The sequence below is a fragment of the Ailuropoda melanoleuca genome, chromosome 3 (genome assembly GCF_002007445.2).
Source record: "Ailuropoda melanoleuca isolate Jingjing chromosome 3, ASM200744v2, whole genome shotgun sequence".
Classification (NCBI taxonomy): domain Eukaryota; kingdom Metazoa; phylum Chordata; class Mammalia; order Carnivora; family Ursidae; genus Ailuropoda; species Ailuropoda melanoleuca.
This window is the reverse complement of record NC_048220.1, coordinates 24,191,843-24,205,528: the sequence shown is the minus strand read 5'-3', so window position 1 is coordinate 24,205,528 and position 13,686 is coordinate 24,191,843. Positions and strand designations below refer to the sequence as shown.

Here is a 13,686-nt window from a genome sequence, read left to right as displayed (position 1 = left end):
AGAATTTTTTAGTACCAGGAGGAGGTCCGGCTTGAACTTGGCCCACAGGGTAGTGGTCATAGGCAGGCCCATGGCATGGGTAGAATTGCAGACGTGGGGAGGGGAGTGTAAGATACGTTCTAGGACAATCTAAGTTAAGAAAATGAGGAAACAATGATGTTGACATTTCCCAAGAGAACTTTGGTGCAGAGGAGAAAAAACTCTCCTGCCAAAGAGCCCTTGCTGTTTCGGCCCATTTTGGGTGCTGTGGAAGAGCCATTGTCCTGCCTGGTGAGGGCCTGCCCTGAAGGACAGGTAAATGAACCCGAGCACCAACTAGGGGCCAGGCTCCTCGCTGTCTAGTTTTTAAAATGCTTTACAGTGCTGGGGCGCCTGGGTGGCTCAGTTGGTTCAGTGTCTTCTTTCGGCTCAAGTCATAATTCCCAAGTTGGGCTCTCTGCTCAGCGGGGAGTCTGCTTCTCCCTCTCCCTCTGCCCCTCCTCCCCACTCATGCTCTCTCTCTCAAACAAATCTTAAAAAAAAAAAAAAGTTCTACAGTGTCAAGCATACAGAATGGTGAAAGAGGGGCACTTACATCGCACACCTAGATTTAATAGCACTTAGCCTATCACCACATTGGCTTTACTCCGTGGAGTTTGACGGAATTATTTGAGAGTAAATTGCAGAAGTCAGGATCCTTTACCCCCAAGTACTTAGGCACGTATCTCCTGTAAACACGGCTCTCTACAGGGTGGTGACATTATAGTCACACCCAAGAAAATTAATAATCCTTTAGCATGTAACATCCAGTCTATGTTCAGATCTCAATATTGTCCAGAATGACTTTCATAGCTTTTTTTTTGATCATCAGTACCCCAGTCGAGCATTGATAGGTGTGATATGTTGCATTTCGTTGTGTGTCTTCGGCCTGTTCTGTTGCATCCTACCTCTTTTGGTTTATGTTTTCAGGATGTTGACTTGGTGGAGTCCCATCATATGCTTTTACTTTTGAGTCTGAAGGTGTGGGTGTGCGATGTTGCTTTTGTCAACAGAGGTTGGCCAAGCCCCTGCCGTCCCAGAAACCCAGGCCTGCCCCACTGCTCGGGATGCACAGCTCGCTCTCGGGGGCCGCACTACTGCCTCCGCAGGCTTGATCTTGGCGGCATGTGGAGGGCTGACCGCAGGCAGCCCGTTGTGGGAATCAGGGTCACGTGTCCTCTCCACCACTTCTCACTGGGGGACCTTCAGCTGGTGCCTCCTTTCTGAGCCTCCGTGTTCATCTCCAAAACAAACGGATTGGAGCGGAGGGGCCTCCTGGGCGCACTCAGCACCTCTGTGACTCAGCTCGTAGTGGGGAGGCGCAGGGCACCTGCAGCGTCATGCCTGGGGGTAGCGGGACCCGGGAGCATGCCCGAGATCCTCTGACGCTCTAACGTGCCCGGATGCTCTCCCCCTCTGCTCCCCGCAGCTGAGATTCTGGAACTGGCAGGCAATGCAGCAAGAGACAACAAGAAGGGACGGGTCACGCCCCGGCACATCCTGCTGGCTGTGGCCAACGACGAGGAGCTGAATCAGGTATGGGGCGCTCCTCTCCCTCCCCTGTCAGACGCTTCAGCAGGCGGTCTGCTGCTTGAGAGACAGGGAGGTTGGCGCTTGCCTGGCTGTCAGAGGTGTGCACTGCGTTTTGGACTTTTAGCAGCTTCTCTGACCCTGTGCCAGTGTTTCCTCGAGGCCTCATTTGGGGATGGGAGGGAATGAAACAAGGTATTTGGCCCTCCCCAGAGGAAAGATAGTGAAGTTCCACCAGAGTGAGCGACTCTGAGGACTTGCTCTCTGTGTACTGAGCCTGGGTCCCGTCAGCATCCTTGGAGGTGCTGTGGAGGAAGGAGTGCTACCGAGCAAAGCAAGAATGTGAACGGGCAGGGCAGACTTCTTGAAGGTCAGAGACAGGGTGCACAGGCTAACTATCTGCTCCTTTGATTTTCCTGCAAGCTGCTAAAAGGAGTCACCATAGCCAGCGGGGGAGTGTTACCAAACATCCACCCGGAGTTGCTAGCAAAGAAACGAGGATCCAAAGGGAAGTTGGAAGCCATCATCACGCCACCCCCAGCCAAAAAGGCCAAGTCTCCATCCCAGAAAAAGCCCGTGTCTAAGAAAGCAGGAGGCAAGAAAGGGGCCCGGAAATCCAAGGTACGTGATTGGGCAGAGGTATGTGGGTTGGGGAAGGGCAGGTGCAGGTGGGGGAGGTCATGAGTGACTCCTTCCTGCTGGGGGCTTATCCAAGGACTAAGAAAGAACGAGTCGGAGCTGCTGGTAGAGAAGCTAGTCCAGCTCCATTGGCCAGAATCTGAGTGGAAAACTGGATTCCTGCAGGCAAGGGGGATGTGGGGAGGAAGCCGGGGCAGATAGCCCCAGGCTGCAAGGACCCCATTCCTGGCCTGTCAGGGAGAGGCTCACACCTCTGGGAAGGGACCTGGGTGTGCAGGAGCTTTCCTGTGCTGGGTGGCTGCCGTGGAGTCCTACCTAGAGGCGCCGCCTGCCTCCTCGCCCCCGACGCTATCAGAATGAACACTAGGTTGCCATGCCCCTGCGTCTGCTCCTCGAGGAAGGATGGTTCAGGCAGTTTGCTCTTTAGAATGGTTGCTGTGTTAAGGAAGAAAACAGGTGCATTATTCAGACGCTCCTGCCAGACCCAGCATGGACTGGGATGAGGTCCTAAGTGCTATCTTTTTGTGGCAAGTGAAGCGCTCTCAGTAGCGTGACCTTCTGTCTTCGTGGGTGCGGCAGGCCAGCTGATCCCCAGCCCCGATTCTCATGGTGGAGCGGCGGCAGCCCACCCTCCGGAGGTCTGGGCCTGTGGGGGGTGGCACTCCCTTCTCTGAGCATTGGCCTGAGGCTCCAAAACTCCTGGAACACGTGTTGTGTGTTCCTTCCTCAGTGGACCCGGCCTCTGAGCTCTTGTCACAGCCTCCAGGACCAGCCAACTAGGGACCGGGTAGTGAAAGCTCCTTGTGAACAAAATGGAAGCTTAAACTGTCCTGCTCCACCTGCCCTGGGGCACCCCCTCAGGTGTGATCCTTCTGGTCTCCAGGCTGACTAGATGGAATTACCTCTGGTGGAGGGTGGCCTGCCTACTTTGAGACACTCACGAGTAGCTCCGTGGAGACGCCTTGTGGGTCACATGCAGCGTCAGCGTGTTCTTCCCCAGAACCCAAAGCCTTTGACCAGGCGACATGGTGAGGACACCTTGCCAGGCCAGGCTGCACCCTACCCCCGTCCACCCTCCCAGCATGTCCCCTACCCCGAGCCGGTCCACAGAGCAGGCCCCCGCCCCCAGCTTCCTATCTACACCGTTGGCCGGCCTTTGGTAGTGAGGCGGAAGCAGCCTTACTTTTTGTACACACTTCTGGGTGTGAACAAATGTTTCCCTGAGAACAGCAACTCTGAATCCATCTTGTGCATAGGCCACCGCCCCACCCACCTAGCTGAGAATGACTCCCAGCTCTCTGAGACAGAAATCCATTACTGAAGGGCGTCCTGGAAGTTCTTTCCAGGCACTTACACGCCACCTCGCTCATGAGTCCTAGGGGAGGCTCGCGGCCAGGCGGGGATGTTGCAGAATGCTCCCGTACTCCTTCCTGCCAAGTACAAAATTAGCAGATTGAACGGTTTCTCTCCCCCCTCAACATGGACATTTGTGGGGAGGAGCAGGACGAGAGGGAAGGCCGGGGAAAGTGCCTGTGCAAGCCTTTCGGAATGCTAGAGGCTGAAGATGCCAAGTCCATCGTCTCTGGATCACGGCCCCGGGGAGCTGGCTGCCCACAGAGCAGGGCCCTTGGTGCTTGGCGTAGCGTTTGTCCAGCTGTGGCCCAAGCGTGGCCTTTGTTCACACAGACCTTCTCGTTGACGTCAGAGCAGCCCCTCTAACTGTGTGCCTCGGCAACCCTGGGCTGAACCCTGCTCCCGTCACCCCCGAACTGCCCCTAGTAGTTATTGCCTGACAGCTTTCTGGCCCTCCCACTTTACCAAGCACTAGGAATGCTGTTTCTTTCTTTTTGGACTGGAAATGAAGGGGGTGTGTGTGTGTGTGTGTCTCTTTAGCTCTAGTAGCTATATTTGGAACTTACTGTTTCTAATAACCATATGCCAATAATCACTCAAACACTCAGCTTTCCCCTTGATTACAAAAGCAGGAAGTCTGTTATGGTGGTCTGTTTTTCTTCCACACAATAAAACACATTGTCTGCTTACTGTACCAGTATTTGGCTAACATTAAACCCTGGGGGAAGCTGAAATTGGAACCGTGAACAGCTAATTTTCAAAACATTTGTTTAATGTAAATTGTGGTGTCAGCTCCCAGAAACAGCAGAGAACCTGCATCTCCAGGTTTAAGTGGAATGTTCTGAAAATAACCTTCCCAGAGACATACGGAAAAAGCCTTAGTAACATGCTAAAGCACTTGGAGTAAAAGGGAGTTGGTATTTTTCAAGTGTCAACACTTGATTTCCAAATCATAATTTTCCCCCCAATTCGATGTAAGTGGGAGGTTTTGAAAGTCTCCAGTTGTGACAGCTGAGTCAGCTATCGTGGAACCAGAACCCACTGGGGCTGGGAGTCCAGGGCCCTCACGGTGCCTTGGGGCTCCTTATTCCTACTTGGTGGGTGGCCTCAGGCAAGTCTGTGCCTCAGTTTACCCCCTCCCCTAAAACGATGGCGTCCCTTCCAGCCTCACATTTCAGTGACCGAACACGTGCACCGTGTTTCTGACCAGGTAGTATGTGTAAGGGTGGGGATGGCACAAAGGAGGGTGCTGTAAGAATTCTCAGCACGGCCCCCCTGCCTCCCAGAGCAGTCCCTGTAATGAGTGTGAATGTACCTTTTAGAAAGTCTATGCATGAAAGCACAGCAATCCGTAAAGCCCTCCTCATTGTCCCTGCCTTTAAATATAAGAACATATAAATGACGTTACCCACTGTTTGGCCAGGGTGCCACAGTAGTGAAGGGTGCCAGTGCACTTGGCTTTGTGTTCAAATTCTGCCACGTCCTGGTCGTGTGACTTTAGGAAGTGACTTAATTTCCCTGGCGTCTCCGTTTCCTCGTCTGTGAAGTGAGATCGAACACAGGCTGCGTGGGTGGCTTAGGAGAGAATGCTGTCAAGTCCCCACAACAGTGCCTGGCACACACCTTCGCTGTTGTTCTCACTCCCTTGTTCTTGGGTGGCTCCGAGCACAGAGCTGTTCTTGCGTATTCCCCCGGGTGGTTCTGGTGCCCTGGGTAGTGTGCAGAGCCGTTCTCACCAGTGCTCTGCGAATGAACTGTCAGTTCTGAGCATTCCAGCCACCAAGTGCCACAGGGACCCTGTGTGTGTGTGGGTGTCTGTGCTCGTGGGTCTGTAGGACCGAGTCCCCAGCGGGAACTTGCTGGGGCAGACCGAGTTCTCATGGCTGTTGTTCACCTGCAGAGCATCTTCTCCCAGCCAGAAATGTCAAACTCTGCCTCCTTTGAGTGGTTAACACCAAAGTTGTTGAAAGAAGATGCCTTCAGTTTGATCAGTACTCACCGGGCCTGCACATGCTCCCCATTACTCTTGCTGTGGGGGTGCAGCGGTGAACGCAGGCCCTTGCGCTCCGTGGGTGCTCACTGAGCTTTGATCTAGTGGGGGGGGGCAGGGCCATTACAGAAGGTTTTCACCTGCATAAAATACTGAAGATTCAAAGGAAGCTATTTATGCTTAAGTCCTCCAGGTTAAGACCCCTTGTCGGAATGTTAACTGAGAGCCATAGGACAATCTTTAAGGCATCTCCAAGAAGACCATTTTTGCCAAAAATCTGGATTAAAAAATACTCTCAATTAGGATTTTTCTGATTTGTTTCCTTTTTTTTTTTTTAAGTTTTTATTTTAGTTCAAGTTCGTTAACATACAGAGTTCTGTTAGTCTCAGGTGTACTGTACAGTGATGCAGTCTCACCTAGGACTTTGCAAACAAAAACCCACACTACCACCCCCACTGAACTCCACCCCCATGTGGAAATCACCCCCTGAATCATGACGATACACTTGCTCACTGCCTGGCGGAAAGCCCACGATGAATTTGGTAGAGCACCTGTTTCTTTTTTGAGAAATAAATATTTAAACTGGAAATTGAGTGATGAATGTTGGAGTCAAGGATGCCAAAGAAAGACATTGGTTCTTGTGAGAAGCTGCCATCCTTGCAAAATTTTGCTGGCCTTTTAATGAGCTTCCTAGCAGGTCAGACATCAGGGTGAAGGAGACAGGGCATAGGTCATCTTGGGTTGATGATTTCACTTAAGGCTTTTTGGACACTCAGCCCCCACATGTTCTTAAATAGGTCTCCCCCTGACTCTGACCAAATAGAAGCTGGGTGCAGGTACAATACATGGGGGCTTTAGGATTTGTAGAACATTATTAAATTGCGTGTGCATGTGAATAATATATGCATATGCCACTTCTTTACGCATTCATCTGTGGATGGACACTTGGGTTGCTTCTCTGTCTTGGGTACTATAAATAATACTGCAATAAACATAGGGGTGCATATATCTTTCCCAATTAGCGTTTTCTGTTTCTTTGGAGATATAACAAGTGGAATTACTGGACCATATGGTAACTATATTTTTAAATTTTGAGGAACACGCATATTGTTTTGCATAGTGGCCGCACCAGTTTACATTCCCACCAGCAGTGCACAAGGGTTCTTTTTTCTCCACATCCTCACCAACACTTGTTATTTCTTATTCTTTTGATTTCAGCCGTTTTGGTAGGTATGAGGTGATAAGTCACTGTGGTTTTGATTTGCATTTCCCTGATGATGAGTGATGTTGAGCATCTTTTCATGTCTGTTGGCCAACTGTTTGTCATCCTTGGAAAAATGTCTATTCATGAAACCCTCTTTATGGAGAGTTTTTATCATGAATGGATGTTGAATTTTGTCACATGCTTTTTTTTTTTTTAATCTTTTGATCCTCTTGGTCATATTTACCCTTCATTGTGTTGATGTGGTGTATCATGTTGCTTGATTTGCAAAGATTGAACCATCCTTGCATCCCCAGAATAAATCCCACTCGATCATGGTGAGTGATTTTTTTTTTTAATTTTATTTGAGAGAGAGTGAGCATGAGAGAGAGAGAGAGAGCAGGAGCAGGGGTGAGGGGTAGAGGGAGAAGTGGACTGCTGGGATCATGACCCAAGCCAAAGGCAGACGCTTAACGACTAAGCCACCCAGGCACCCAGTGAATGACCTTTCTCATGTATTCTTGAATGCAGTTTGGTTATATTCTGTTGAGGATTTTTTTTTTATCTTTGTTCATCAAGGATATTGGATGTAGGGCACTGGGACTCTGCTCCCTTCCATCCACCCATGCTACCAAGGTGTAGGGGAAATGGAAACCATGGCACTAACCAGTTCCTCTGACCTAGAGAGAATTTCAGCAGCAACCCTGCTATTTAGTGGAGTTCTAGGGCTGGATCTTTTATATTCTAGCTGCTCTTTTAAACCAAGGCTATTTTTTTTCCCTGTGCCCCAGGGCAGAGAATCTGCTCCCAGTGCCACACTACTGTTCCTCCCTCCTGTAGTACACAGCAGCAAGGGTGGGGGTTCCCTTCATGATCATGTCTCCATCTCTTCTGCTATTATTCTCTATGTGGTCTCTCTATCTTTTGTTGTGTAGAAGCTGTTCAGTCAGTCCTCAGTTCTTCAGAAGGAATTTCTGTATCAGTAGGGGTAGATGTGGGGTGTCTGTGGTGGAGGGGAGTTCAGGGTCTTCCCACATCACCAGCTTGGACTGGAACTCTAGGTGAAGTTAGTACTTTCTGACCGCTGACATCCAAGTCCCCCACAAATACACAACTATAAATAAAAAATGAGGTATAGGGCTTTAGATGGAATTTGAGCAAGTTAAGCGACCTTTTTTTGTCTTCATAGTACACTTAACTTCATTGGGGTGCATATATTTTTATTTTTGTCTTAACATTGTGTTTGATTCATTTAGGTTATTGTATGTAGCAGATAGCACCGAGTCTGTGCATCTCATGGTCGGTTATCCATTCTGCTCTGGAGATATTTAAGTTGTTTCCAATTTGAGGCTCCCACCAAGATTCCTGCTCCAAAAGTACATGCCTTTAGGTGCACACATGTTGTATTGTCTTGGGAGAATACCTTTAAGTGGAATCGTGGTATCACAGGGTATTTATATGTTCAGCTTTAGTAGAGAGTGCCAAATAGTTTTCCCGAGTGGGGGTAAAAGTATGTAGCCCCAATGCAGCAAATGGGAATTCCAGTTCTACATTCTTGCCAAGGCAGGCTAATTTGAGAATTGAATTTTAACCATTCTGCTGGCTGTGCATCGTCTCGATGACCAGTTAGCTTTAGCGTATGCTCAAACCAATTTTGGCCCTTTGCATAATTCCTTTTTGTGCTAGTGCTTGTGCAGTTTTAAAAATTAGGATTAGCTATCTATTTGAAATGACTTACAGTACTTCTTTTTATATTATGGATTTGAATTCCTTTTTTATTGAGAGAAAATTGGCATTTAACATTACAGTCCTTTCAGGTGTACCACGTGACAATTTGATATTTGTATATATATTGTGAATGATGGCCACAGTATGTCCAGTTAACATCTATCACTGTACGTAATTATCGAGTTACTTTTCTTAGGATGAGAACTTGTAAGGTCGACTTTGTTAGCAACTTTCAAATAGGCAAAACAATATTACTGACTCTAGTCATGGGGCTTCGTATTACCCCCTCGGGACTTCTTTCTTTTATAACTGAAAGTTTGTAGCTTTTGACCTCCTTCACCCATCTCACCTGCCTCCCACCCTCACCCCCTGCCTCTGTCAACTGTCAGTCTGTTCTCTGTATCTAGCAACTGGGCTTTTTTTCTTTCTTTTTTATGATTCTACCTATAAGTGAGAACATACAGTTATTTGTCTTTCTCTGTGATGTATTTCACTTAGTATAATACCTTAAGGTCACATCCTTCTTTTTTATGGTTTAGTAACATTGTATTTTATATAAATGTATGTGTATATGTATACATAAAATGATTTAGGAGATATGTATAATAAGACATAATAGGACATTATATATGTAAGGACATATATATTAGAATATAAAACACGTTCATATATGTAATATATAAATATCTTCATTAAATTATCACATTTTCTTTATGTTTCCATTGATGGATACTTAGGTTTTTTTCATGACTTGGCTATTACAGATAATGCTCTAGTAAACATGGGGTACATATATCTTTTTGAGTTAGTGTTTTTGTGTTCTTCAGAAGTAAAAATTGCTGGGTCATATGGTAGTTCTGTTTTTAATTTTCTGAGCAACCTCCACACTGTATCCCATGGTGGCCGCACCAATTTACATTCCCACCAACAGTGCACAGGGAGTCTCCCTTTCTCCATGTCCTCACCAACACCTCTTATTTCTTGTCTTTTCGATAATAGCCTAACAGCTGTGAGATAATGTCTCATGATGCTCTGGATTTGTATTTACCTGATGATTAGTGATGTGAGGCACCTTTTCATTTATTTGTTTGCCATCGGTATGTCTTTTTTGGAAAAATGTCTACTCAGAATCTGACCACTCTTTTAAGTTTTTATTTAAATTCCAGTTACTTGACGTACAGCATAATGTTAGTTTCCTGTGTCCGCTGTAGTGATTCAGCACTTCCATACAATACCCGGTGCTCGTGACATGCACCCTCTTTAATCCCCATCACCTATTTGACCCATTCCCTCACCCATCTTCCCTCTGGTAACCATCCACTTGTTCTGTAGAGTTAAGACACTGGTTCTTGGTTTGCCTCCCTCTCTTTTTTCCCGTTTGCTCTTTTGTTTTGTTTCTTACATATCACATATGCGTGAAATCATATGGTATTTTTCTTTCTCTGACTGACCTGTCTCGCTAAGCATAATATTCCTAGCTCTATCCAAGTTGTTGCCAAAGGTAAAACTTGGTTCTTTTTTATGGTTGAGTAATAATCCATTGTGTATATGCACTACATCTTCTTTATCCATTCATCATTCAGTGGACACTTGGGCTGTTTCCGTAACTGGGCTATTGTAGATAATGCCGCTATAAACATCATGGTACGTGTATCCCTTTTAATCAGTATTTTCTATCCTTTGGGTAAATACCTAGCAGTGTGATTGCTGCATCATAGAGTAGTTCCATTTTTAACTTTCTGAGGAACCCCCATACTGTTTTCCAGAGTGGCTGCACCAGTTTGCATTCCCACCAACAGTGTAAGAGGGTTCCCCTTTCCCCCCTTCCTCACCAACACCTTTTGTTCCTTGTGGTGTTGATTTTAGCCATTCTGACAGGTGTGAGGTGATAATTCATTGTGGTTTTGATTTGCATTTCCCTGCTGATCAGTGGTGATGAGCATCTTTTCATGTGTCTGTTGGGGATCTGTATGTCTTTTACAGAAAAATGTCTGTTCACGTCTTCTGCCCATTTTTAATTATTTGTTTTTGGGTGTTGAGTTTATTAAGTTCTTTATATATTTTGGAAGCTAGCCCTTTATCAGATGTGTCATTTGCAAATATCTTCTCCCATTCCATAGGTTAGTTTTAGTTTTGTGAATTATTTCCTTCCCTCTGCAGAAACTTTTTATTTTGGTGTAGTCTCAATCGTTTATTTTTGCTTTTGTCTCCCTTGCCTCAGGAGACATATCTAGGAAGAAGTTGCTATGGCTGATGTCAAAGAAGTTACTACCTGTGTTCTCTTCTACAATTTTTATGGTTTCAGGCCTCACATTTAGGTCTCTGGCCACTTTTTAATCAAACATTTTTTTTCCTTTTGCTATTGAGTTGTATGAGTTTTTTATATAGTTTGGATATTAACCCCTTATCAGATGCAGATCTTCTTTGACTTTCGATGGGGTTGTACCCTGGTAAACCTATTAGAAGTTCAAGATGCATCTAATACACCTAACCTACCAAACATCAGAGCTTAGCCCAGCCTACTGCACATGTGCTCAGAACACTAATTTGCTTACAGTTGGACAAAATCATTCTCACACAAAAGCCTATTTTATAAGAAAGTGTGGAATATTTCAAGTTATTTATTGAATACTGTACTGAAAGTGAAAAACAGGATGTTTCCATAGGTACAGGACGGTTTTGTAAGTGTATTCGTCATGTACCCTTATGACTGTGTGGCTGACGGGGCGCTGTGGCTAGCTCTTGTTGCCTAGCACCCCTGGAGAGTATAGCACATCACTATCCTAGGAAAAAATCAAAATTTAAATTTGAGGTATGGTTTCTACTGAACGTGTATTGCTTTTGTACCATTGTAAAGCTGAAAAATTCAAAGTCAAACCATTGGACGTCAGGGACTATCTGTAGATGATTTGCAAATTTCTCTAAAGGTTGACTTTTCATTTTGTTGATGGTCCCTTTGCTCTGCACAATCTTTTCCATTTGGTGTAGTCCCACTGTTGATCTTGCTTTGGTTGTCTTTGCTTGTGATCCCATATCCAAAAAAATCATCACCAAGACCAATAACAAGGAGCTTGCCATCTGTTTCCTAAGAGTTTCTTGATTCAGGACTTATATTCACATGTTTTCTCCATTTTGAGTTAATTTTTGTGTAAGATGTATACTGTTGGCACAGCTTCATTCTTTTGCGTATGGCTGTCCCATTGTCCCAACACAGTTTAATGGAAGAGACTGATCTTTCCCCTTTTGTATATTCTTAACTCTTTTGACATGAACTGATAATATATGTGGGTTTTTTCTGGGCTCTCTGTTCTGTCCCATTGGTCTGTGTCTGTTTTCATATTGATACCATACTGTTTTGATTATTGATCTTTGTAGTATAATTTGAAATCAGGGAGCATGATGCCTTCTCTTTTGTTTTTTTGCAAAGATTGCTTTGGCTTTCAGAGTCTTGTGATTTTATATAAATCTTAGGATTGCTCTGTTTCCCTGAGAAATGCCATTGGAATTTTCATAGAGATGGTATTAAATCTGTAGATTGCTTTGGTTGGTACAGACATTTTAACAATTTTAATCCTTCCAATCCATAAGCACAGAATCTCTCTCCATTTATTTGTGTCATCTTCAATTTCTTTCATTAATATATTATAGTTTTCATTGTACAATACAGAGTTTTCAGCATATAGATTTTGCCTTTTTGGTTAAATTCCTAAGTATTTTATTTCTTTGATGCAATTGTCAATGGGATTGTTTTCTTAATTTCTCTTTCTGATAATTTGTTATTAGCATATACAAATGCAACAGAATCCTGTATATTAATCTGGTATCCTGCAACTTTATTGAATTCATTTATTCTAACAGGTTTTTGGTGGAGTCTTTAGGGTTTTATATATATAATATCATGCTGTTTGCAAATAGTGACGGCTTTACTTCCCTTCTGATTTTGATGCCTTTTATTTATTTTTCTTGCCTAATTGCTCTGGCTAGGACTTATAAAATAGTATATTGAATAAAAGTGGCAAGAATGGGTATTGCTGTCTTGTTCCTGATCTTAGAGGAGATGCTTTGAGCTTTTCACTAATGAATATGATGTTAGATTTTGGCTTGGTACTTATGGACTTTATTATGTATAGGTATGTTCCTTCTGTACCCAGTTTTTTTTTTTTAAGATTTTTTATTTATTTATTTGACAGAGAGAGACAGCCAGCGAGAGAGGGAACACAAGCAGGGGGAGTGGGAGAGGAAGGAAGCAGGCTCCCAGCGGAGGAGCCCGATGTGGGGCTCGATCCCAGAACGCTGGGATCACGCACTGAGCCGAAGGCAGACGCTTAACAACTGCGCCACCCAGGCGCCCCTGTACCCAGTTTTTGAGAGCTTTTTATCATAAATGGATGTTGAATTTTGTCAAATGCTTTTTCTGCATTTGTTGAGGTGATCATATGCTTTTTATCCTTCATTTGTTACTATGGTGTATCACTCTGATGGATATTAAACCATGCTTACATCCCCAGAATAAAGCCCACTTGATCATGGTATATAATTCTTTTAATGTACTGTTGAATTCAGTTTGTTAGTATTTTTTTAAATGTTTTTTTATTATATTATGTTAGTCACCATACAGTACATCCCCGGTTTCCGATGTAAAGTTTGATGCTTCATTAGTTGCGTATAACACCCAGTGCACCATGCAATACGTGCCCTCCTTACTACCCGTCACTGGTCTATCCCATTCCCCCACCTCCCTCCTCTCTGAGGCCCTCAGTTTGTTTCTCATAGTCCATAGTCTCTCATGCTTCATTCCCCCTTCTGATTACCCCCCCTTCTTTATCCCTTTCTTCCCCTACTGATCTTCCTAGTTCTTATGTTCCATAGATGAGAGAAATCATATGATAATTGTCTTTCTCTGCTGGACTTATTTCACTTAGCATTATCTCCTCCAGTGCCATCCATGTTGCACCAATGTTGAGAATTCGTTCTTTCTGATAGCTGAGTAATATTCCATTGTATATATGGACTACAACTTCTTAATCCACTCATCTGTTGAAGGGCATCTCGGTTCCTTCCACGCTTTGGCTATTGTGGACAATGCTGCTGTGAACATTGGGGTGCATATGGCCCTTCTCTTCACTACGTCTGTATCTTTGGGGTAAATACCCAGTAGTGCAATGGCTGGGTCATAGAGTAGCTCAATTTTTAACTTTTTGAGGGACCTCCACACTGTTTTCCAGAG

The 13,686-nt window shown here is 44.9% G+C and overlaps 1 protein-coding gene across 4 annotated transcripts in view; it reads left to right on the top strand.

Moving 5' to 3' along the window:
• Positions 1-13,686, top strand: part of LOC100466888 (core histone macro-H2A.1) — a 77,195-nt gene that overhangs the window by 27,762 nt on the left and 35,747 nt on the right. For all 4 annotated transcript variants that reach the window (XM_034656032.1, XM_011224580.3, XM_011224573.3 and 1 more), the window contains 2 exons: positions 1,448-1,554; positions 1,972-2,169. In XM_034656032.1, the coding sequence (XP_034511923.1) occupies positions 1,448-1,554; positions 1,972-2,169 (305 nt within the window). The remainder of the gene's footprint in view (positions 1-1,447; positions 1,555-1,971; positions 2,170-13,686) is intronic.